The 24,849-nt window shown below is 53.2% G+C and overlaps 2 protein-coding genes across 6 annotated transcripts in view; one reads left to right on the top strand and one right to left on the bottom strand.

Moving 5' to 3' along the window:
• The first annotated feature begins 599 nt into the window (after window positions 1-599).
• Window positions 600-24,849, top strand: part of ACSF2 (acyl-CoA synthetase family member 2) — a 34,527-nt gene continuing 10,277 nt past the window's right edge. The window contains exons 1-11 of one of the 2 annotated variants that reach the window (XM_052688077.1): window positions 600-740; window positions 6,693-6,888; window positions 7,734-7,862; window positions 8,837-8,890; window positions 9,980-10,098; window positions 10,589-10,615; window positions 10,711-10,873; window positions 11,294-11,389; window positions 12,411-12,559; window positions 13,055-13,146; window positions 14,209-14,285. In XM_052688077.1, the coding sequence (XP_052544037.1) occupies window positions 679-740; window positions 6,693-6,888; window positions 7,734-7,862; window positions 8,837-8,890; window positions 9,980-10,098; window positions 10,589-10,615; window positions 10,711-10,873; window positions 11,294-11,389; window positions 12,411-12,559; window positions 13,055-13,146; window positions 14,209-14,285 (1,164 nt within the window). In that variant the 5' untranslated portion in view covers window positions 600-678. The remainder of the gene's footprint in view (window positions 741-6,692; window positions 6,889-7,733; window positions 7,863-8,836; window positions 8,891-9,979; window positions 10,099-10,588; window positions 10,616-10,710; window positions 10,874-11,293; window positions 11,390-12,410; window positions 12,560-13,054; window positions 13,147-14,208; window positions 14,286-24,849) is intronic. The other variant, XM_052688078.1, reaches the window with a different exon arrangement.
• Window positions 15,563-23,181, bottom strand: CHAD (chondroadherin). 4 transcript variants are annotated; one of them, XM_052688096.1, is made up of 4 exons: window positions 22,322-23,181; window positions 18,856-19,019; window positions 18,546-18,691; window positions 15,563-17,398 (listed from the first exon to the last, which is right to left on the bottom strand). In XM_052688096.1, exons 1-3 carry the CDS (start codon window positions 23,099-23,101, stop codon window positions 18,550-18,552), a joined length of 1,086 nt encoding a protein of 361 aa, XP_052544056.1. In that variant the 5' UTR covers window positions 23,102-23,181; the 3' UTR covers window positions 15,563-17,398; window positions 18,546-18,549. The 4 variants fall into 4 exon arrangements, with proteins under 4 accessions (XP_052544056.1, XP_052544055.1, XP_052544054.1 ...); XM_052688095.1 differs by having other exon boundaries at window positions 15,563-16,534; XM_052688094.1 differs by having other exon boundaries at window positions 15,563-16,531.

The following is a 24,849-nucleotide window of genomic DNA, read 5'->3' as shown; positions in this document are numbered from 1 at the left end:
CTGAAAGCCGTTAGCGAAGTGGTAACTGCGATAATTCATTAAGTGGATAAGGCTAGAAATTAATTAGTGACTCACAGGGCTCGGACGGATGCAGAAAAACAGGCAAGCAGCGCCGGTTGCCTTGGCAGAGTCAATTTCAGCCCTCGTACCAAATTCCCTGTCAGCCAAGGCTCGGGGTTTGCGTGAGGGTTTCGGGGCGGCTGCGGCAAAGCGCAAAGCGGCCGCTGGGACAGAGCGGAGGGACGGAGCTGCAGGGCAGGGAGCTGGGAAGAGAAGCGAGCAGGGCGACTGGGCTCAGAGCCGTCAGCAGCGTGCCGTGGCCAGGAAGCAAAGGGGATCCCGGGAAGCCGCGGCCGTGCCCTGGGACGCGCGGCATCCCGCCCGCTGCTCCAGCGGGGCCCCCACGCGCAGAAGATGCTTTGAGACCCGCTCCACACGGCAGAGCGGATGGCGGTTAGCAGGGCTCCCGGCTCCCAAACCCCGTCCTCCCTCCAGGGCCGGGCCGTTGCGGTGCGAAGCCGGCCAAGCCCTGCCCTGCCCTGCCCTCCCCGGGGCCGGGCGAGGCCAAGCCGGGGCTGAGGAGGGCCGGGCCGGGCCGCGCACCGCCCCCGCCGGAGCTGCGTACGGAGCGGAGCGGGAAGGCGGCCCGGCCCCCCCGGTTCTGCCGTCGCCGCACTCATGGCCACCGCCGCGCTGCTCGCTGCTCTGCCCCGCCGAGGGCTGCTCCGCCTGAGCGCGCGGTACGGACGGGGCCGGGGGGCTGCAGGGGCCGGGAGCAAAGTGACGGGGGATCGAGGGGACGGGGCACCGCGGGGCAGCGTGTTGTTGGGGCAAGAGGGCAGCTGTGCGGGGCTGAAGGGGGCAGAGGGATGGGGGTGTTGAGCCAGGCGGTGGCTGCGGTGCAGAGGGGCCGGGTTCGGCTCAGGGGTGCTGGAGGTGCGTCGCCGTACTTTGGCTCCCCGGTACCCCCTGAAGCAGCGGCAGCAGCAGACAGGCGACCTCCCCCAGAGGAGGGACAGCGGAGGAACGCGTGCGCCCGGGGCTGAACTTTCTTTGTGCAGCGGCTCCATCCGACTGCTGTAACGAGCAACATACAGACGAGCTTCTTTCTCCTCCCCGCTCGGCGCTCCGGCTCGCGGCCGTGCCCGTCGGTGTCCCTGTGCCACTGTTGTTCTTACGGCCGTGCAGAGGAGCTCTGCAGCTGGCCGGTTCTCGCTTTTGTTCGAGCTGCCTTTTGGAGCAAACTCCTGCGAAAAACGGGAAAGCAATTGGCTTTGAGAGATGCTTGGAAGAATTAGCTGAAATTCGGACTCTAATCCTACCCGGGTGACTTCCGGGAAGTAGCTCGGCAGGGTTCACAGTCGGAGTGCAGGTAATGCTTTTCAGCTGGGCTCTGATGGGGAGACAACCATCTCAACGTCTGCTCTTAAGAAACAGGACGGGAGGGAAACGACACAGAACGTTTATTGCATTTTGGACGCAGCCCAGCATTCCATGTGAAGCTGGGTGGCGGAACAGTGACTCACAAAGCCTATTTATAAGAATAAACTCCTTCTAGTAATGAAGACTTATTAAGTTCTGCTCCTAATTGCACAGTGCTTGTCCTTTGGGCAGAACGAGTGCAGAGGGAAAAGCACACGGGACACCACTGCCAGTCTGCTGGAATTGAAACCTGAGGGCTCTGGGAAAACTCTGGAGATCACCATTGCTCTAACTAAAGTAAACAAACAAAAAGTAATCAAAAGGTGATTAACTCTGCAGCCAGCAGGGTTGTGTTGAAGGGCAAGAAGGTAAAGACGGTGCAGAGCCGTGCTAGCTCACCATTCTTTCCTTGCAGTTGTTTTACATAAAAGACCCCGAACTTGTTGCTTTGGGGAGGTGATCATAATGGATTTCCATGAATGAGAAGCTGGATGTGGAGTCCTTGAGCTTCCCCAAATCTGAGCTCCGTAGCCGGGATCAGTTCTGACCCCGTGAGGAGGGGGAGCAGCAGCAGTCAGCCAGCAGCCCGCACTGCTGCAGGGCAGCTCTGCCACTGCAGGGGATGAGGGGTCACACCTCCCTTCTCAGGGTAATTTCTGCAGAGATGGAAAAAGAAACCGGTTATCTTGTGTCAGCAGCTGTAAAACGTTGGTCAGGTTAATCACACACAGCTCCTGGGGTTGATTGAGGCTGCTTTATAAGCTTTGATGGGCGCTTTATGGGCTGGCTGCGATCCATCTGCCGACCTTGCATCCACATGAGAGGAGGAGGAAGCTCTTTCCCCCACGCCCCAGCGTTTCTCTGTGCAGTTTTGCTGCTGAGGTCGCTGCCATGCAGGAGCAGCATGGTGGTGAGGCTGGCTCGTTTGCAGGCACTGCTGGCTGCTTTGCTGCCGGAATGCATTGCTAAAAGAAGACGTGTGCTCTCAAAGTTTATTGGTGAAACCCAAGAGGAGTTTTGTTTGCCTTCTGCCATCTGAGGCAGGGAAAGGAGAGCTGCCACCAGATCAAATCCTGATTTGTTTTACCTCCAGCTGTGCCACAGGAGGAGGCGGAGGGTGAATTATTTGTCTTCTACAGCAAACACTGAAGAAAATACATAAATCCCTCGGACCCATTCTGTTTAAACATTCTCTCTCTTCAAATGCCCTTTGCAATCACGCTCCTGCTGGCTGTTGGCTCTGGGCAGGAGGAGGCAGGCTGCTGTCAGCATGGTGCTGCTGATCCTTCCACGTGATGCATCTGCCTTGTTCCTTCTGTTCTGGGCTCCCTGTGCTTCCAGAGTGCTGTTTTACTTTGGCCCACACCTTTTGCTTTTTGCTATGGCCAAGAAATAAGTGGTCCAGGAGTGCCAAAGCATTTCCAGAGATCAGATTTGAATTCGAGGAGCTCGAACCAGATGAAAGCTGTGAGTTTTGCTCCCTTGGTGTTCCTGAAGAGAAGCATTTTGAGACCCGGTGGTGATTCTGGGCTATGAGTGTGAGCTGTTTCAGACCCGGATTTCAAGGCTGCAGGTGTTTTTGGTGCAGGGTGGGGGCCTGGAGGCAGCTGTGTGTGCTTCCACACTGCAAGGGCATCGCCACTGAAGCACTTCAGAGCGCAGAGTTCTGTAAAGAAATACTTTGCAGTTCTTTGACATTCTTTCATCCCCACGTTTGGGACAGGGAGGGAGATGGAGCCGTGAAAACTGGAGGAAGGAGGAGCTGCCGTTTTGCTCGGGCTTTGTGTGTTAAGGAGTGAGGATCCGGCCCAGAGCCTTTCTGCACGGGAGGATTTCTGGGGACCACGTGAGGAACTTTCAGTGTTCTCAGATTGAAAACAAACCCTCGTGCCGGGGCCATGGGGCTCTGCCCCCCTGAGACCCTTTGCCCCCTCAGCAGGGAGGAACTGGGGGTGTGAGCTGAGGTTCTGCTCTGCCTGCTGTGTCGCCCCTTTGCTGGCAGCTGTGCAGGGCTGTGCGAGCAGCTCAGAGGACGTCAAAGGATACTGCAGAAAGCATAACGATCAGACTATCGGCTGCGGGGTCTGGATTTCAATTGAACGTTCCCTTCCTTCTTCTTTCTGCTTCTTGTATTGTCAGCCCCGTGCTGCGGGAACACGCGAGACCAAATGTGTTTTTTGGCCAGTTGTAACGCTTCCCTTGGGTCGAGTCCCCAGAGGAGCGCAGTCGATGAAAGCCTTCTGCTGCCCCCAGCACAGCACAGCGCCTGCTGGGCTCCGGTGAGCCGAGGTGCACGAGGTGAAAGTGCTGTTGCACAAGAGGTGGCTCTGCTCGCTGACCCCGGCTCACTTTGCCCGGCCGTCCGAGGGAGCTCAGCGCCGAGCGGCGCCTGTTCCCCGTGCAGCCGGTGGGGAAATGTGGGGCGTCACCATAGAGATGGGCTCTGCTTCCACTGGAACTGGAGGTGATTTGGCTGCAGAGATGTGAGCGCGGCGGCCTCCGCTGATCGCTGCGAACAGCTTGTGGCTTCCTGCTGTGGCAGCGTGAGGTACGGGAGGGGCTTTCCTAAAGCTGCCCTGCAGCAATGTGACGATGGCTCAGAATGGCGAGACTGCCGTGCTTTTTATTGCCTGCCTAAAAGCACTCTTCTGTGGATTAGGGAGAGCTTTTTCAGCTCTTATCAAAGGCTTTTCTTCTGCGGAGCTTCCTTTCATCTCCTGGTCTTTATACGTGTCCACCCCAGGAGCTTTGAAACAAAAGATAATTCTCCTTACTGCTCGTTCGGTTACATCCTCCCGCCTCCTCCTGGGGCAGCCCCTGCAGCCGCGGTGTGAGCTGCTGTGCAGAGCTGTGAGAAGGGAAAGCCTGACCCGAGCGGAGCTGCCGTTGCTGACGAGGAGTGAGGGAGGAGGGTCGGGCTGTGCTGCTCTGCTCCCAAAGGCAGCGGCTCGACTTGTGCCAGGCGGGGGGCAGAGTCCCGTCTCGCAGAGGAAGTAACGCCGTGCTGATGTTGTTCCTCACGGGCAGGAAAGCAGGTTCTCAGCAATTAGCACAAAGGCTTTGCAGAGCGTTGATCCCGTAATGAATGGGTAATGAATGGGTAAAATTTGATTTCAGGGTCATCTGTTGTTTTTTTTTCCTCTGCCCCACATCTGTGAACAAAGGGCAGTGCTTCAGAGCCACGCACCCTGCAAGTGCTGCTTCACCCTGTCCGTCCTAGGAATATCCCAGGACAGGAGTGGAGGAAAGAAGTGAGAAGTGAGGAGAGAGGAACCAGGAGGTGGGAGAGCTGGTGGGGCTGCATCCTGCCTGGCAGGCAGCTGCTGGGCAGAGAAAGGCACCGAGCAGGAGGAGGAGAACAGCAGCGCTGTTCCTTTACAGCTGATCCTTGACAGCTGTGGTTTCAGAGGAAGTTGCCACTTTTCTGCTGAGGGAAGCAGCTGACCATCGGGGAAAGCCTTAGTGATTGTGAAATGCTTTTCACTAGTGCTCTGCCCACAGCTTCTTGCTACTTCCCGTTTCCTCTCCAGTTGGGCCTCCAGTATCATTTCTGTGCTCCTCAAGTACTGCGTGCCACCATTTCTGCCAAGGCCCTTCTCTGCTGAAACGCCTCCCAGGTTGTCCTCCGTGCCGACGTCTGTTTGTTGTGTATCCTCTCTGCTGGCAGCCTGCTTTGCAGGCCCTGCAGCCCCCTCCCCTCACTGCTCTGGTAGCTCCTGGTTTTATTGCTGCCATCTCCAGGACTGCAAACTCTGTGGTTTTGCTCCCGGAGGCAGTAAAGGCCGCGCAGCCCACTTAGTGCTGCACACACAGATCATCGCTCTGCTCGCAGCTCTCGGTTAAAGCTCAACTCCTTTGATCTCTTCTAAGCAGTTTTTATTCTGTGAGACAAGATTGCCTTGTTCTCCACAGATCTTTTTAGAACAGGTTAAAATGACGCAGACTGAGTTTTGTTTAACTTTCTCAGCCATCTCCTCTTCCCAGCAGAAGGAAGCCATTGCAATGAACATCCCTGCAAAACGTTTTCACTGTTTCCCTTCCGCCTCATTTGCACTTTTTAATGTTACGATCTCTCAATAAACTGCCAGGTCCACAATCTCTGCAGATATTTAGAAATGTTTGGAGTGGTTCTCATGCCAGATGAATGAGAGCAGCACAGGGGGCACCGGGCAGCGCATGTTCCTGGGGCTGCTGGGGGCTCCTGCCCTGTGGGTGAGAGGTTTTGGTTTCGGCCCTGTGCTGTGCTTGCACTGCCAGCTGATGTGGGCATCTCCAGGTGGGGCAGCTGCTTTCCAATGCTTTTGGAGGTCCTTTTGATCTTCGGCACCAAAGTGGCTGCCTGTGATTCCCTTTAGTGCACTTAGGTCTTGCTGGAGCTCACAATTCAGTTTCTCATCTCTGTTTCTGGAAGAGGGAAATATCTCACAGTGGCCCTGACCTGTGGAGATAACTGAGGACAAGCATGTTTGTGTCCTAGGATGTTGCCTAACATCTTTCAGGGTGCTGTCTGTTCTTTTGAAAAGGAAGGAGGACAGTACCAGCTCTGATGTTCATCTATCAGGCCTGGCATCGAACCACCTTCCTCACATTTCTGTGGCATGTCACGAGTGCACCGGTCTTAACTCTGCTGTAGTCCTATTTCTGCAGGTGTGGTTTGGGTGAGGTGCTCTGCTTGGTCTGAGCATGGGATGTGCTGGGGATGGCCCTTTGTTCTGGGTTGGGTGATGCTGTGATAGCTGACTGCTGTTTGAGCTGATGCACAGCTAAAGCTCTGCTGGCTTCAGTGGGATGCGCTGCTTGCACCTTACGGGCGTGAGCCACTGGGCCTTGGGAAGGAAAAAAACCACTTCCATGTGATTCAGTTCACTATTTTGTAGTCCTCAGTCAGGGTGGAGCTCGGGGCTGACATCCAAGGCTGGAATAGCACGGCAGAGGTTCAAAGGTGATCCAGAGATCAGCGGGCAAGGCTTGTAACTCTCAGATGGGCACCGCTGGTACTGCAGGCAGATGGGTGATTTTTCCAGACTGGGAGCATGTAATGACTGCCTGTATTACAAAGACACTTTTTTGTAACCAGAGCCCTGAGCTGAACCTGGTGGCTTAGGAATTCTTTGTGTCCTCCGTTACAGCACTAGGAAGTCAGCTGGGTCAGCTGGGCGGCGACCAGCTCAGTGCTGGGGTAATGTAGCACAGCTCCTGAAGCGCAGCTGGGTTTGTGAGAGCAGAGAAAACCTGCTGGCGTCTGTCTCACAGCTTCTTTTCCTTCACAGTGTCCTGCACACGAGGACACTTTCTGCATCCCATAGGGTGACCGACAGCTATGTCCAGGGGACCTTAGACATTCCTCTGATCAACAAAACCGTGGGCCAATGCCTGGATGAGGCAGCGGAGCGGTTTCCCCACCGTGACGCCTTCGTTTTCCACCGAGACGGAGTTCGGAAAACGTTTGCTCAGTTCAAAGGGGAGGTGAGTGTCTGATTCACATCACAGCCCCAGCCGATCCACTGGGACAGCAGCTGGTGTTAATGGGGAACTCCAGCCTGGTTTCATTGGTTAGCTCAGGAGCGAGGGTTGTGCTGTGTGGCTCTGAGCCCGCAGTGACAGCACTGCCAGAGCGAACATCCGCTGTGTGTGCTGCCTTTGTCCTTACAGATCAAAGGGAGAAGACAGCATACATGAAATGATTACTTTATATTCCAAAATGAACTTTCGTACTTAATACATCAGGTGGCAATAATTTCTATAGGCTGAGTCAGGATGTTTCCAGACCTGGAGCAGGCGTTAGCTCTTGTGTTGGTCACGTTGGTCTGACTTTCAACTTTGTTACCTCCAGTGGTTTTGAACTTCAACCCTGACCAAGTACAGAATCCTAAAAACCTGATAGGACGTTTGACAAACATATGCCCTGATCCTGGCCAAGCCAGAGATCTGCTGCTCACCGCACCGTGCTGAGGTCTGGTCTGCACCTATCAGCACCTTCCAGAGGAGGAGGCCTTTGGATCTGGTTCACCTCCTCCACCAGGCTCTGCAGCTGATCCAGCCCCCACAGCAGGCACCACTGCCAAACCACCGGGCTGCCCAGACCAGTATCTGTCACCCCTATATTCAAGAAGCAATGGAAATGGAAGTCATCTTGCTTAGTAAGGAAATGAGCTTGTCCTAAAAGAGGAAATGAAGATGACGAGGATGAGGAAAGCTACTCCGAAGCAGTACCACCACGTGAACAGCCCACCTGGGCTTCCACTCTGTGGAAAGATATCCACTGCCACATAATGTTTATCATCCTCTGGTGCTTGTCTTGCATTTTACAGGTAGACCAAGCAGCAGCTGGACTTCTTGCTCTTGGCCTGAAGAAGGGAGACAGGCTAGGAATGTGGGGTCCCAATAAATATGAGTGGGTTCTCATGCAGTTTGCAACAGCCCAGGCAGGAATCATCCTGGTAAGTGCTGGGGTTTGTATCAGTGCGTTGGGAAAGGAGATGGACACAGCAGTAGCATATGGTGGAGATGAGGTCTGCAGTCTGACTCTCTCCATGCTCGCTCCCAGCACGGTGAGCTGCTAACAAATCAGTTTTAGCAAGATCTGAGCAGCGCCCGCATCTTCTGCCGTGCAGGGAGGCAGGCGGCGGGGCTGTGAGGAAGGAGTGGAAGGGAACGGCCTGCAGGAAAGCGATGGATACAAACAAGGTTGCCCCTAGGTTGGTTCTTATGGGACGTGCAGTTATCCCAAATAGCTGCCAGTTACTGAGATCCCTCCTAAACGTGTCTATATGGCTTCGAGATACAAATGCTCATTCAGAAACCCAGCCCAAGCTGCGTTCCCCTGAAATTCCCCTCAATTTTCACTGATGGTGTGATCTGGTACGTTAACCAAAGCGTGTCCTGTTTATGCAGTGCTCTGTGTAAGGGCTGTAACACATCTAGGATATTTTTTTTCAGCACTGTTCATCCCAGTGTCTGCTAAGGAGCAGTAAGGATGCGTGAGCACAGCTCAGGATGACCCTGAGGGTCAGCTCCGCTTCTGCGCTCAGTGCAGCCGCTGTTGAGAGCCGTACAGGGAAATGCTGATATTCTGCTGGTTGTCTGTTCAGAATGCCAAGGTTCCCTTGAGTTTTGAGTACCTGTGGCTTGGATTTAATGCCTGCCAGGGAGAAAGGAGGACTGTTTTTATTCCTAAAGCTGCTGTGACTGACTCAAGAATCCTTTCCCTTTTCTTTCATGCAAACACAGGGTTCAGATAGCTTTTCTAGGAACGTGAGTTCCTTGTGGTGAGCTCTTGGGTCTGCATCTCAGACAGGAGGGGCTTCGGCTCTCACCTGTCTCTGGGAGAACTTTCTTGGTGGAGTCTGCATTAGGGAAGAGGGTTTCTGGGGTGAGGTTACTCTGATTACCCTTCTTGTTCCTCCTTCTTCAGGTATCTGTGAATCCAGCCTATCAGGCCCGTGAGCTGGAGTTTGTGGTCAGGAAGGTTTGTATGGCACTCGCTGTTAATTCTTCTTGATTTGTTATGAGGAGTCATAAAAGCAGTTTGTTAGAGGGAATAGCAGGGGATGGTACAGAGAGGGGAACTGTTAAACACGTAGGCGTATTAGGAAGAGGCAAGGAGAACTGGCCAGAGAACAGGGCTGGTGGTGGCCATGTGGGAGCAAGGCCACCATGCAGGTTTTTGCATTGTCTGGAAAGAAGTGGGGGATTTCTTGCTGCTAAATGAGATTTATTTTTCTTGCATCAGCAGTCTGGAGTTGGGTTGCTGGGCTGTAGTTTGAGTTCCCATTTCATCCTTCATTTAATCCTCTTACGGTAATATTGCCAGTGTTGCTGCTGTCTCCAGATGTTAAAACTAAATGCCCTGCAGTGAAGCACTTCCCCTCCAGTCTTGGTGCTCTCACCAGGTGGCAACGTAAACCCAAAGCGAATGTGCCAGCTCCTGCCTCCACTGGGACAGGCGACCTGCTGCACCTGTTGGTGTTGGGAACGCTTCATTTCCTGGCCCTGTTCGTGACTTTCGTTCTGCATCTCCCTCCTGAGATGGCACTCCTATCCTTTTTTTCCCAAGGAGACCTGGATTTTGTTTCCCTTTCTGTATTTTTGTGTTAGATTCTGCTCTGATTTTCTCCAGCATAAGCCCAGAGCTGAAGGGGATTCTTTTGGGCTGGGCTTTTTGTTAACACTGGGACTCCTGGCCTGAAACATCAGTGATCCTCTGAGAGCGGGGAACCACAGCTGCAGCTCTGCTTTCTTGCCCAGCAAGAACTGAACCCCCGGCCATGAGAGTGTCGTGCTGCATTTTCACTTTGCAGAGACCTCTTACGTGCTCTTCAGTGACTCTTTAACCTTGTATATGGTGGCTCTTACTGGGGAAGTCTATAAAAAGCTTCAGATTTAGTCTGGAGAGTCAGGATTGTGTGCCTGAACAGAGCAGCATGGAGAACATCCCATGCACAGCCACTGGAGGACCTGTGCCACGTGGGGTCACTGTGTTGTAGGCTCTGCTCTTCTCCATGGCCCGAGCATCACCCCAGTGTGAGATCTGATCAGTTTCTGTCTCCCTTCACAGGTTGGCTGCAAGGCACTGGTCTTTCCTGCTCATTTTAAATCGCAGAAGTACTATGATATTCTAAAGCAGTCATGTCCTGAAGTGGAAAACTCCAGTCCAGGGGGAATAAAGAGCAAAAGGTGAGTTAGGAACACCTGGCAGGTTTCACTGACCAAGCAGCTGTGTTCTGCCCCCTGTCATCTCAGCTGCACGCCGTAGTGGAGGAAGGGGCTGTGCAGAGATCTCCTTATTGAGGACTTCAGGTACTGATGAGAGCACTCTGCAGCCACTTAATGGAGCTGTGCTGGGAGACATCACAACCACTGAGCCTCTCCCCCAGCACTGCCCTGCAGGTGCTGCCTCAGGCCTTCTGCCATTCCACTGACACTGCTGAGATCCCAGACCGGTGATGGACAACACCTCGGAACAGCGGTTTGGTCTTTGCCTGTTGGGGCGTCAGCCATCACTGCCAGCAGTAGAAGGGCTCTTTGTAGAAACAGAGTCCTGAGAGGTGGAAGGTCCTGCACACGATTCTTCCTTATAACACTGATTGCAGATTTGGAGTAAAATTCCTTTGGTGCTTGTACCCTGCGTGAGCTGCTCTAAATGCTTCTCGTTCCTGTGTTACAGGAATGGAGTCTTATCCAAAGCAGACAGGTTAGCCTGTGCAGGAGGTTTATCCTGGCCTCCATACAGCTCTTTGGACAGTTTGCTCCTTGCTCCATTCTTGATGGCACGTTTCCTTCTACCAGGCTACCTGACCTATCTACTGTCATTATGTTGGACTCCAAGCTGCCTGGTACCTTTCACATGGACGAAGTGATGCAGGCTGGGGACAGCAGCCATATGAAGCAGTTAAGAGCCTTGCAGCAGACCCTGTCCTGCAATGAACCGGTCAACATCCAGTTCACTTCAGTAGGTGCTTCTGTTTGCTCCAGGCTTGTGCTTGGGTTCCTCAGAGGGGACGCAGAGAAGACTCTGTTGGATGCTGAGCTTCCTTTGCCTAATGCTCTCTTTGACCAAGCCCTGGTTCTGCCTTTTTCCTTCTCTGCTGCAGAACACAGGAAGTCTTCTAGGGTTTCCCCTTTCTACTTCTTGCTGCTCAACCCTTTATCAAGAATTGCCATGTGAATTTTCCAGCTGTAGCTGAGCCACTTTTTCTGCCTGGTTTGGGACCGAGTGCTGATAAAGGGAAAAAAGTAAAAAATCCCATCTCTCAGGTCAGGGAGGGGAATGAAGAGATGGAGTGTGAGGATTTGAGCCTGGGAGCTTGCCTCAAAGCACGCGTGCCCTCTGCAGAGGTGACCTCATTGCAGAACACCCTTTGCCTTTCAGGGGACAACAGGGAGCCCCAAAGGAGCCACGCTGTCTCACAGAAACATTGTGAACAATGCCAACCTGATCGGGGTGAGGCTGGGGATCACAGAGCAGGTGGGTCCTGCGGGGAGCAGCCTTGGGCTGTGCTCTCAGTGCCGCTGAGACCGAATGTGCAGGGAGCTGCTGCTTGCTGTGCAGGGCAGGGTGCAGGGCAGGGTGCAGGGCAGGGTGCAGGGCAGGGTGCAGGGTTAGTGTGCTGCTGTGCAGGACGCTGCGGGATGCTGGCCCCACAGAGCTGCCGTGCTGGGGTGGGACGTGGGGCTCTGAGGGCTCTGTTCTGCCTTTGCTCCGCCTTCCCTGTGCCTGCAGATGGAAGCACGGCCCTCGCTTTTCCCACGTGGACTTTCACTGAAATTGCAATTTAGATTCATGAGAAGCTTTTGTTGTTTTATTTTTTCTAAAAAGCGTTTCTGTAAGGGGAAAATGGTGAAATGAATGGCTTCTCATCTTGGTGAACACTTATTTCGAACAATTACAGAGCTCTAGATGTTAGCTTTGGATTCTATTGAGTGAGGTTTTAATTTCTTCTACATGACTTCATTTCGTGCCATGTTTACGCTCCTGTTACTCTTTCCAGTATAAGATCTTGTTGATGTTTTCTGGTTTTAGTTCCTCTTAGGAATAATGAAAGGCAAATCCTTTCTTTTGCAGTTCTGCAGTGGCTATTTCTCACAGTATGGCTTTGATTAAAATATATATATAATTTTAAAAAAAGAATTTTTCAATCAGAGCCTTTCGTGATCTTAAAAACAAAATTAATAGCATGCACCAAGTCCTGCATAATTCTGCTGTCTGAAGCAGCGCTGCCCTTCTCTGGTTGGGTATGTTATAATGTAACAGCAATACCCGCCTAGGAAGTGCAGCAAGGAAAAGGCATTGCAAGAATCCAGACTGAAATCTCAATAGGAAAAATGCCGCAAACCAATTGTTAGAAAGGGCGAGAAGCACCAGCGCAGCTTTTAATCTGATGGGAAGAAAGGCGAATTTCAGAATTCCGGCCAGTTCCAGAGGAATCGGCAGAGTTCTGCCGGGGCTCCGGGACGCCCTGCCGCTCACCGCCTGCCTCTGCACCCAGGACCACCGCGTCTGCATCCCCGCGCCCCTCTACCACTGCCTGGCGTCGGTGGGAGGCTGCATGGTGTCGGCGCTGCACGGCTCCTCCTGCATCTTCTCAGCCCCCAGCTTCGAGGGGAAGGCGACGCTGGAGGCGGTGTCTCAAGAGAAGTGAGAGTCGGCGAGTTCTCCCTCCGGGAGCCCGGCGCCCCGCGGCGGAGCTTTCTGCCCTGCCGGGCTGCTGCTCGTGCTTCCTGCCCGCTGCGCAGCGGCAGCTTTGCTGCTCTGTTCTTACAAAGGCTCTTCAGAAGGCACTGCTCTACTTGGGAGCTTGCCGCACATTTTTGCCCCCCGAGGATAAGGGGATGTTGGGTCACTGCAGGGATTTGTCCATCCTGGTTTGTTGCTGCAGGCGTGTTTTACACGTAGCCCCCATCGGTTGCCTCAGCATCTGTCCCTGGTAGCATTTCCAGGTTGTGCTTCACGCGTAACTCGTTGGAAACAAAGGAGTTACAGCTGTGTGTATGTACACGTGCACAGGTGTGCATTTAATGTGTGCATCTGTGTCTGAGCGCTGTGCGGGGCACACGTGATGTGCCCTGAGTGTGACAGAGTGGGGCGCTGGGCTCCAACTCTGCAGCTTTGCCTTTTCTCCCCCTTCTGAAGATGCTCCTTCTTACTCGGCACGCCAACCATGTTCATAGACATGCTCTCCCAGCCGGACTTTGACTCCTACGACCTTTCGACTCTCCGTGGAGGTAAGTCTGGCAACTCAGGCAGAAAAGGGAAAAGCCCGGTGGAATGGCCTCTGCTTCCCTGCTGGGAGGTTGCGTTCAGCTCTGTGTGCAAAAGGCTGCTCTGCAGGGAAATGCTGTGTTGTGTGAGCCGTCAGTTTGGTGCTGCATTTTGTTTCCTTGGGATTTCCTTCCAGAGCTACGTATATTTAGGGCTCTTCTTCCATCCTAAAGCAATCCAAGGGGGGATTTATCTGCCACGGGCCGCCGCCGTGGTAAGCTGGGAAGCCGGATGGTGCTCGGCTCTTCTCATCGCGAGCTACCACGGGGTGGCAGCAGAAGCTCTGTGCTCTGAGCCGGTGCGTCTGTCAGAGCTGTTCGTGGTTTCTCTGCCCAAACTTTCCTGCCTGTTTTTAAAGACACTCGTATGACAACATCTAACACGTGCTGGAGGATTCTCTCTTATCTCAGAGTGCCTCAGCGCAACAGCTGAAGGAGGGAGGCCATCTGCCCTTCTGAGGCAATGGCAGCAGAGAGGAGATGGTGCTGGGGCACAAGGAAACACCTAAGCAGATTTATCAGCTCTGTTATGTGCAAAATGATCCTTGTCTCACCGTGCAGCAAAGCCTACGCATTACTTTGCTTTCTCACTGTCATCCATCCTAGGGCACATCTGAGCAGGTGGGGATGCGAGCTGTCCTCCCCAGAGAGGTGGTCCATGGCAGGAGGAAAGGTTCTTGTTTTTCTGGTGGTGGTGATCTATGGGCGTGTTTGTTCTGCAAAATCTGTGCCTCTTTCTGCTCTCAGTCTTTCCTTTTCTGGAACCGTAGCTTGGACTAAGAATGTGCTAGAGAGTTTATTTTCCTAACAAGTGAACTCTGCCAACCCTTAATTCATTCAGGCAAACTGGTTTTGCTGCAGCCTTTGCTTCTGTATCCGTACAAATAGAAAGTATTTTGACAGGAACCAGTGTATCCCAAAGGTCTCGCCAGCATTTCAGTCTGAGTGTGCAGAACCTTCTGAGGGACTGCTGCTATGAATAAACACGCAGTTTCTGAGACAGCCATCTTCTCCTTTCTCTTGCAGGAATCATTGCAGGTTCCCCTGTTCCCCCCGAGATCATGAAGGTGATTTCAACAAAGATGCACATGCCAGAGATTGTGGTGAGTTGTGGCTGCTGTGCAAAAGCTGCAAGAGCTCTTTGTTGTGGCCAAAGCACGAGATGGGGCACCTCTGGGCAGCAGCCGTGCCAGAGCTGCTGTGGTCAGGTGGTGAACGTGGTGTGAGGCCGGGCTGCGGAGAGGCAGCCGTGGGGCTGGGAGGGAGGGGGGAATTGTGCCTGCTGTGCTCTGGGGCGCCTGGGGAGGCAGCCTGGTGAGAGACACTTCATGGAGAACCAGAGGCCGAACTTCTGTTGGCGTGTTTCAGATTTTGTAAACCCTTCCGTCTCTGCCCGTGCTGCAAGGACGAATGACTTTGGGAGAGGAGTTTGTGGTTCGTTTGGGTGTGGGGGTTGCATTGCTCGCTCTGCTGGGAGGTTTCTTCCTCCGCCCTGGACGGCACGCAGATACAAAATCCCACGCGTGCCGTGTGCCTGAGAGTCTGAACGTGGGAGCGGTTCAGTCCGTGTGGCACCACGCGTTGCTCTGTCAGAACCACAGCCTGTGCTGCAGCGCCTTTTCTGCGCCGTCGCATTTCCACGCACCCCCCTGTGGGGCCATCGGCCCGTGGGGCGCTGGGGCCTGGGACGTTTCACTGGTGGGTCTGAAGGCGTGCGCTGTGTCGCCCGTGCCCCCGCTTTGTGTTTGAGTCCGATTTCACTCTATCTCAGGTACTGTGCAGCATTGCCTCGGAGTGGTTTGTGCCTGTGAGGGAATGAGCCAAAAAAAAGCCTTTTTGTTTTACTTCAACAGAAACAAATTTCGCCTCGGTGCCGCATTGCTTGCAAACGCTGAGGAAGTGCACTGTTGTGATGGATGAGCACATGAGTCAGGTTAGGCTGTTATTATTGGCAGACCCAGACCTTGCCAGGACTGGGACATTTATAGGGATGACTGCATGCTCTGGAAAGGACTGGGAGAGTCCAGGGCATCTGTCCTGAGCCGTCTGAGAAGCGGCCAGAGCTTTTTCCTGGATACGAAGTCCTTCATGAACACCACAGGCAGCCTTGATGCCATTCCCTGGACTCCAGTAGGTGACAGATGCCTATTTTTATAGTGGGCCTGAGTTTAACTTTACGGAATATTTCCAGACATGACCACAGCTGCCTGGGACTCGTTATATGCGTTCCTGCTTTGTAGAAAAAGGGATGATAAGCCCCTCCCCTCACAAGCAGGCATCCTGCCCATAGGATAAAGAGGATTAAGTCTATGTTTGTACCACCAATCTCATGTTATCTCCCATCCCCAGCCCTCGGACAGACACCGGGAGACTTGTTGAGTTCATCTTTGCAGCGAGAGCTTTATACAGAAGATGTACATAAGAAAATATACAATTTGATTTCTATATAGGAGACAGAGGAGTTTTCGTCCTCTTGAGGGTCATTTACACTCAGTTACAGAGGAATAAATATTTTTTTACATACATTTATATATCTCTTTAGGATTAAAAAACACAGTTAAGTTGCAACCGTGGCATTGTAACAGCCATGACAATAAACCACAGTCATCCTGGTGTCCTGCTGGGTCCTGTGAGCAGGGTGAGGAGGGGTGCTGAGCAGGGCAGCGTGCTGCACGCCTCCTCCTCCTGGGCATGCGTACATCTCGGTAGACCCTCAGAGTGGGAGGGAATCCAGTCCTCAGCTCGCTTCAGCTCCGGGCTTTCCCAGCACCGCTTCACTCAGGGGTTTCTGTCTGGCTTAGGGAAGTCGCTGCCTGTGGGAGCCAAGGGCAGCTCTGCCTCAGGGCCGCCGGTTCCTGGGCACTGCTGCACCTGCCATCCTCGGCCCTGGCCTGCAGGGATCCCCTCCGGGGGAAGAAAGAGGACGGAACGGGTTGAGACCAATCTTCCTGGTCAAGCAGCTGGGGAAGAACGCTTCTGCCTTCCTATTGCTTCCGCTCTATTGGAAGGGGAGGGACAGAGACAAACTGCTTGATCTGGGACGTGGGTTCCGTCGCCTCTGGGAAAGATGACTGTGCTTTACCGGCAGGATCTAGGTTAGCTCTCAGTATGGTCATGCATCGTTTATTTTTTAAATGCCTCTTTTAAAGTATATAGATGTTGGAAAAGAGCGAAAAGGTGGATTCCATCCTGCAAGCAGCAGAGAAGCGGGGATTTGGAGGAGGCTGGAGATGTTCAGATATATCAGCTATGTTTCCTGACAGATAGGAGAAGCTTAAGGGAGGACTCGGAGGTCAGTAGTTTTCTGATGATTGGGGTGACCGGTCACCAGGACAGGCCGTACCGGGTCCTGCTGGGAAGAAGAAAGGAAAATCCCACCTTTAGGGGCATCTTTAAGCGCATCATTAAACTTGGAGCTTTTGTGCATTTGTTTTTTGTTGGTTTTTTTTTTTACACCGTGTGTGAGTGAAGCCTACAATTGAAATAGAAGAACTAGAACTCAAGAAGCCACCACCAGTTCCCACGATGGAGGAGATGCATCAGTCGCATCTGCAGCCTCTGATGCCAACTTGCTGTGTGTCTCCAGTTGTACCTGAAGTGTTTGTGGCCGGTGAGCGCTTCCTCTGTAAGGGAAGAAACCCGCGGCAGGGAGAGAAGAGCAGCTGGAGGGGTGAAGAGCGGTGGAGCTCCAGAGCAGGCAGACTTTTAGGAACTGCCAGACAGCCTTTCATCTGACACGTGGCTCCTGCACAGTGAGAGAGCCACCGTGTCTCTGAAAGCCTGAGAGCTGCCATCGGGGAAAGCTGCCCACCTCTCGAGAGCTGCGCAGTGACTCGGGAGCTTTGTGTCCCCTACAGTTGTGTCACTGCACTGGAACAGATTTGTGTGCTTGCACTGTGGCTCTTACACCTGAAGATACTGAGCTTTGTCTTCTGCAAGACTGGGGTAAATTGGTTTTTATTTCATTAACGTTTATAAATTTTTGAGAGTGAGCTGGGCCAAAGGTGCAAAAGGAAAACCAGCTGTTATTGTCATGGTTTTCTTACTCTTTTCCTAGAGGAGTGAGCTGAAACCGAGTTCAGGCAGGGAGAGAAGAAGGTGAAGTATTTAAGTATTGTGGTTTAGAAACCAAAGTTTTTCCGTCTCTGCTCAGAACTTTATCCACCCTGTATGGAATGACTGGTATTTCCATCTCTAATCCATAACGTCTCTGGCACTGCAAGATAAATTATCACTTTAGGAAGGCTCAGAGCTGCTGGCATAATCCCTGACACTTCAGGCATAAATTTATCTTCTCCATCCTGTTATGCATCTCCTTAGGGAACAGGGGCCAAATGGCCTAAGTGGGCCTTGGACTTGGAGTCCTTTCCCTTAGCAAATGGCACAGCGCATCGCGGGGTCACTGTGCTTTACTTAGCAAATAAACAAAGGTCCCTTTCCCAAAAGCTTACACATTTTCAGGTTGATCCAAACCCGTACAAGCTCCAGATCCAGTCCTGGGATGAGGAAAAGCAAAACTCTTGGGCTGAGCTGAGGACAGCTGTGGCTTCCTCGCTGCTCTTTGCTCTGAATTTAGAACACTCAGTAGTTCCCAGCTGTTGGAGGTGTTTGTGTGACGCTGTTCACAGTTGGTGTTTGGACTGGTAGATGTCAGTAAGCCCATTGCTCAAGGGAGAGCCGGCCCTGTCTCCTGAGTCACCCTCTGGCCCAGAGCGCTTTATGCAAAGAATATTTTTGCAAAGATCCTTCCTGTTCTGGGACATTCATTTGGAGGCACCAGCCCTTGTTTTTCTAAATACCTGAGTGTCTTGGATGGGAATGGCAGTTATTGAAAGGCAGGTGCTGGTCTGGGAACTGCTCCCTATGGAAGACATCTATTTTCATATGGAAGGTATGGGCTGGGTGGCCTGGGGCCAGACTCCTCAGCTGTGTCTTGCCCTGGTTTTCAAACCAGACCTGGGAGAGCCTTCACTGGGACGCAAGGAGGAGCATCTCCAGTCGATTAGAAAAGTAAAGTCTGTGTTATTCCACCCCAGGCTGGCAGTGGGCTAAAGCCACCCTTGATTTGACACTGAATTACACGTTTCACCCTTCCTTGCTGTCCCAGGCCGGTCGTTAGGTCTGTGTTTGTTTCAGGGGCTGACTCCATCCCTACTGCTCCGGGCAGCGTCTCTGCTCCGTGAGCCTGTGGAGTCCAGCACGGCCAGCGAGGGCGAGCAGCTCTGATGGGATGTCAGCTCAGCCTCCTCGTTAATGACATCTGAGCCAGCAGCCCCGTGGCATTGTGCACTGGGGCGTGCTGTAGGTCTGTGCACGCAGTGACTACAATCTACCGCTAGGAATTGGTTCTGCGACCCTCTTACGTGCTTAATGGCGGCTTCCCTTCCTGGACCGCTTGGTGGGCAGCTTGCAGGTGCGGAGGGCAGGGGTGTCCCTGATGGACTGCCCCCGGTACTGCGCCGGCGTGGAGCACGTGTCCTCCGTGCGGGTGCGATTGGCTTTCAGCCACCTGGGGGGAGAACACAGGAGCTTACAGGAGGCTCGGCTGCGGCCGCGCACGGAGCCGGCGGGCCGAGCGTTGCCTTCTGCCATCTCCTCCTGCCCCACGTGGGCCGGGGGGCCCCGAGGAGACTGCAGGCGATGAGGGGAAGGAAGGCGTGCGTGGCCGCGTACTTGCGCAGATGTGCCAGCTGGCAGTTGCAGTGCCAGGCGTTCCTGGAGAGCGTCAGGGTCTCCATCTTGTCGAAGGGGAAGTTGCGGGGCAGCTGCGTCAGCCGGTTGTTCTCCAGGTGTGCGGCCTTCAGAACGGTGACGCCGGCGAACGCGTTGTCTGCAAACTGAACACAGAGGTTCGTGCTGAGCAACACCAGTTAGGGAAGGGGAGATGCTGTGCTGGGTTCAAAGCTTGAGCGCTCCACGAGCGTGTGAGGAACGGGGAACCCTGGTGGGAGCCGCGGGCGGCGCGCAGGGCTCCTGCTGGCAGTCTGCTGCCTGAGGAGAGCTGCAGCCCAGCTCCGCGTGGGGCTCCGTTTGAAGCTACGTTCCTAAGTAAAGCCAAAGCGGGCGGCCCCCTTTCTGTTTTGAGCCACACATCCCTGTTCTTAATGAAGCTATTTTCTTATTATCCCTTCCCAGGCTGGACACCCGCCCAGGGCTGCTGCCTTCCCTGCCGTGGGGCGGCTGAAGGAGGCAGTGTTTGTGGCTGGAAGGCCTGTGGGCTTTGGCAGTGCCCGCTGGCTCCGGGTGGAAAGTTACACTTGGATCAGGGCGCTATAGAAATAGAGGCAGGTTTCCAGCCCCTCAGCCTCCTCTGGTTTTTCTCATTTCCAGGGGGCTGTTTGCAAGGTGTGCTGCGAGACCTGTCTGTTCCTGATTGACGGGCAGGCTTTCAGGGAGAGCTGAAGCTTCGCGTGGCTGTGGACCCTGCTTCACAGCCCTCCTCGATCTTTTCCTTCAGGCTTCATCTCCGTTTTTTCTCAGCCAATAGTTACTCAGATTGGAAAGTTTCTTTCTGAAAGCAAACCTGTCAACACAAAGTTTCTGGGAGATGCTGCGTTAGGGACAGGGCAATTGACAGAGCTTCTCGTGGCTGTGACAAACCATTCCTGCCCCTTCCTCAAAATGGGGACATTTTCTCAAAACTGCTGAAAAGAGATTCAGCAGGTCTGCCAGGAGGCCCTGCAGGTCAGCACCAGGGCTTCCCTTTGTGCAGAGCTCACACGCCGTCACGCTGCTGGGACCGCTGGGCTGCGACCAGGCGCTCCAAGCTGAGAGAGCTGACAGAGGGAAACGCGCTGTTCGAAGCTGTGAACTTCTGCAATCTCCCAAATTAAGCAACACCGGATAAATTTAGAGCTTCGCTAAGAAACTCCCCGAGTGCTGTAGCTGTTGGGCGGCCGCAGTGCTGGCTCTGTGAGCTGATCTCAGTGCTGTGCTGATAGCAGAATTGCTCAGAGGGACGCTGCTCGCTGTTCCTGACTGCCCTGGCCGTGTTCTGGTTTGGGCAGAGGAACGCTGGCTGTCTCAGCTCTCATTCCTCTCCCAGCCCACGAGTAGAGGCAGCGTCTGCTGGGAACAGCTGCTGTGCTTCCTGCCACAGCGCGCCTTTGTGAAGAAACTGGTGAATTTCCTTTTGTTTAAATTGAGAATTACTGCTGTAATTTCTTTTCCAATGAAGAGAGGGTGTGTGCAAAGCTTGCAGGTTCTGCACTACCTTATTTTCTGTTGATTCATGCAGTGTGTCCTGGCCCATGTTATATGGCTTGCAAGTGGTTGGGGAAAGGGAATTCTGTGGTGCAAAGAAGCCTGAGGGCTCTTCTTGTTCCACTCGGCACCACCTCGGCTGTGGCAGCTTCATGTGAACAGTTTTGCACTTGAACATCTTGAAAGCTTTGCAGACATACAAGAAAAAGCTAGGGACAGTGATTTTATGGAGAAGGAAGAGCTGCTGTTAAGATGTCAGCAGCATTTAAAGTATTTGGTAGGGATTTCCCAGGTTGTGTGGCTTCTGTGACCAGGTGCATGCGGGCTGCTTCAGTATGGGGCATGCTGAGGTTTTGGAGAGACAACTCTGAACTTGGCTCATAGGCTAGAAAACTAAAACTTCATGTATCTAGATGCTCCTTTGTTGGAATCAAGAACACTGAATTCTCTGCAGCATCACATTTCCTCAGCACAAGACTTGGAGCCTACAGCTGGTGTGACACCTACGTTGGAGCTTTAGATTTGTGCGTGATGGGAATCATGCAACCAAAAACTGAGTCTGTGGAAGTGATGCGACCACGTGTTGAACACTTCCCTAGAGAGGTCAGTAAGTTGATTTAAGTGTTGCATTTAGTTACCCCCGTCCTGGAGACGTTGGATCTAAGAGTAGACAAGGGATTAAATGCTGACTGGGTGCTGTCAAACTGCTTTGGTAGTGTCAGTCTGCACCTGGGCACGCTGTGACTCCAGCTTCTGAATTTTCTTTATTCCCTGTGGAAACTCTGGTGTGGTCTGTTTCTGGTAGCTTTAACAGCTTTGTTGTTGTACAGATAGGTGATACCATTTGAGTTGCTTTTTGTTACTAAGAAATTCCATGTTTCTTCACGTCTTCCTGCACACAGTGGGTGTTGCTCTGCTTTGCTGTCCTGCCTTACCTGGATGCACTTTGGTTTTGGGCTTCACAGAATCGTAGGGGTTGGAAGGGACCTCCAGAGACCATCGCGTCCAACCCCCTGCCAAAGCAGTTCCCTACAGCAGATAATGGCATTCCTGGCAATGCGTTGTGCCAGGGAGGGCCGTCCCTCCCTGCAGAAGATGCCCCCCTTTCCAGCCATGTAGGTGCATCTCGGATGTCGGGCTGCCATAGGGTGCTGCTCTTCTTGCACTGTGCTAGTTTGTGTTCTTGCGCTTCTACCTGGCATTTCAGAGGTCCTAATGTGAGTTATTCCCTGAGCACGATGCTTCTGCCTATGGATGCTTTCTCACAGGAAAAGAAGGAGGTTGTTTTTCCAGGACGTATGAATATTCCTTCTCCACTCTGGCGGGAACAGACCCCCTTTGTAAGATGCTGCAAGATTTGCTTTTGAGAGAGCATCAATAAACAAACCTTTCTTTATAATGTGTAAAGTTTGAAGGCACAGTGGAGAGGTGAAGGTGAAGGTTCACATGTCTGCCTGTCTGCAAGGCATGAGTGAAAAACTGCTTTTGATCCTTGGAATCTCCCCCTTCCAGACAGCAACAGGCACTCAAGCTGAACAAAGGAGGCAGAGCAGTTCAGCTCTTCGATCCCTTGTGTACAGGGCAGATGCCTCGTGTCTGGGATGATGGAAGGTTGCTGACTGTCCTGGACCACCCCAAATACTTTCTCATCAACTGGTGTGACCTCCAGCTCTGGAGAAGTGCCTTTCCAGAGAGCTTGACCAGCCCCAGATAACTTGGCTTTGCATAAAGCAGCCCACCAACAGGCTGGAGCACAGCTCTCATCCCTTGCTTGGGCTACGTATGGTTTTCCTGCAGCTGGCAGGTGCCTCTCTTCACGCCGGCCTGGATCCCCCCTCTCTGCAAACTGCAGGAGGGGCAAAGAATTGGCAGCTTTGCGAGGGAGGAGAGAATTGAGCCCTCATACACAGAGGAAAGACAAAGAGAAAGGACTGACCTTTTTCAGTTTCATGTTGTCCAGGTGCAGAGTCTGCATGTAACGCCCAAAGGACTGGAAAGCGTTGTCTGGAATCACCTCGATTGGGTTGTGGGAAAGCTTCAGCTCCTCCAGCACTCTCAGCTTGCTCATTGCGCTCACAGGATAGCTGCTCAGCTGGTTCTTGTCCAGGTGGAGGACAGCGAGATTTTCAACGTCCTCCAGGGCCCCGGGCAGGAGGTTGGTGAGGGAGTTGTCAGAGAGGAAGAGCCAGCGCAGGTCTTTAGCGCCACTGAAGACCCCCGCTTTCAGCTCCCGGATTTTATTGCTGCCTAGGTGCAGGATGAAGAGATTGACCAGAGGGGAAAGGATCCCTTTGGATAAGTCTGGGATCTTATTCTGGTCCAGGTACAGGTAGGTGAGCTCAGAGAGGTCATCAAAGGCTCCCGGCTTTATGACGCTGATCTGGTTGTCGGTGAGGTAGAGGTAGACCAGGTTCTTGAGCCCTCTGAAGGCTCCGGCTGAGATCTCCTTGATCCGTGAGCTCTGGAGATGGAGGGACACCAGCTTTTTCATGTCCCGGAAGCCATTGGTCGGCAGGACAGGGAAATTGTTCTTCTGCAGGTTGAGAAGCCGTGTTTGCTCAGGCACCTTGGGGATCTTCTTCAACCCAGCATTGTCACAGATGACGTGCTGCAGGTCCCCGCCGTGGCAGTGGCAGCTCGGGGGACACGCTTGCACAACGGAGATGAGGCAGGCCAGGAGGCTGAGGACACTGAGGAGGCAGCCTGACCGATTCATGGTCAGGTCTGGAATCGGTGTGGTGGGAAGAGAAGAAGCGGGAGGAGGAGGGAGATGGGTAAGAGAGAGAGAGTAACTGGGTTTGCAGCATGCTGAACACAGCCCTATTTATAATGTTATTAAAAAGCAAAATCCCTTCCCACAAACCGCAGGCAGCAGCCAGTTGGAAGCAAGTGGCTTTGGGAACTTACTGTGAGCTTAACCCCTTGGCACCAGGCAGAGGAATGTCCTCTGTCCTGCTGGGCTCCACTGCAGAAGTGCCTGCGCAGAGGTAGTTTTCCTCTCTGCAGCGGGGGGGCAAATGGTCAAGAGGAACAAATGCAAGCCTGCTCCGTGAGAAATCTCTGATCCCTGCTGAGCCATGCAGGGCCCAGGTTTACCAGTGAAAAGCAACCTATTTTGCTTGAATGGAAGCCTTAGGATGGCACAGCAAGGAGCACTGCTGCCCTTCAAACCAGCTTGCACTAAAGCTTTCAGCCAGTTCCTGGGCTGCATGTTGGCCTGGGCCGTTGTGGGGAGATGCATTTTTTCCTGCTGTGGCAGAGGAAAGGCTCTGGAGGATCTTGTTGATTTCAAAGGAGTTTGCTTGAGAAGGGACTGGAGGAGGTGTGAGAGCTGTGGTGTCATGCCGATGGTCAGCACTGTAATTGCTTTTGCAGTGCAGAATTTTAGTTGAAGACCTTCAGATCTAGATGGCACCTAGGAATTGGCCAAGAAAGGGGAGCGAAGGCGTTGGTGATTTCTGCTGCATCTTTCTATGGAGGTGGAGGATCCAGGGCTGGTCATGGTCAGGAGATCTACGTGTGAAGGGAATTCTCAGCACGTGGCACTGAGGAGCAGAGATCACTGCCTTCCTCTGGGGGATGGAGCAATGGCAGAGACTGCAGGGAAGTGGTGAGGCACAGACTGGTGGGTGTGATACTAAGAGAAGAAGTGCTTGGTGGTGGTTCTTACTGCACGCCTGGCTTAGGTGAGGTGGATGGCAATGCCTGAGGCTCTTGGGGTGAAGCTGGACAGGGAAAGCCATGGGCACTGGAAAGGAAATGGTGAAGCTGCAGAGCAACTGCTGGAGCAGGAGCGGGGCTGCGCTGGTGCATGTCTTGCAGCCGCAGTTGCAGGGAGTTGTGACATGGACAGGATGTTCCTTGCAGATAAAGCAAAGCAGTTAAAAGCCCCAGTGCCTGCTGTGGGGAGTGAGAAGGGAGAGATCCAGGAGTTGCGGGGTGGAGTTTGGATGTGGAACATTTTGAACTGATTTCCAGCCAGTTCCTGGCTGTAGCAAACAGCGGAGAGCCGAGCACATAACTGTGAGCTTGTTGAGATTTCTGCTGCTGAAGCTGGATACAGAGCCCCAGTGGAGCTTTTGCAGAGGCGAGACAGTCTCAAGAAAGGGAGGAAATCCAAGGGCTGACTTAGGACACAGACTGGCTTATTCACAGAGATTTCTGGGTTTTTCCATTGTTGCAGTGAGGAATTAGCCAGCGCCACTGAGCATGCTCCAGTGTTATGCAAACGGCCTGGCAGCCTCAGCTCGGAGCAGCAGCTGTCAGTTTAAATGGCGTTTTCAGTGCATGACTTATCTGGGGGGAGAGAGGGGGCTTCTGGGGTGTGAATGTAGGCTCTGATGAGCCTGCGAGGCAGATGGGATTGGCTGCACGGTGATGTCATGTGGGACCTCAGTGCAAACCAGGCCATGTCACTCTTCCAATGTTTGTTTGTGTTGACATGCAACGCCCTGCTGTAGAGCA

The sequence above is a fragment of the Tympanuchus pallidicinctus genome, unplaced genomic scaffold (assembly GCF_026119805.1).
Source record: "Tympanuchus pallidicinctus isolate F22 unplaced genomic scaffold, pur_lepc_1.0 scaffold23, whole genome shotgun sequence".
Classification (NCBI taxonomy): domain Eukaryota; kingdom Metazoa; phylum Chordata; class Aves; order Galliformes; family Phasianidae; genus Tympanuchus; species Tympanuchus pallidicinctus.
This window is presented reverse-complemented; position numbering and strand designations above follow the sequence as displayed.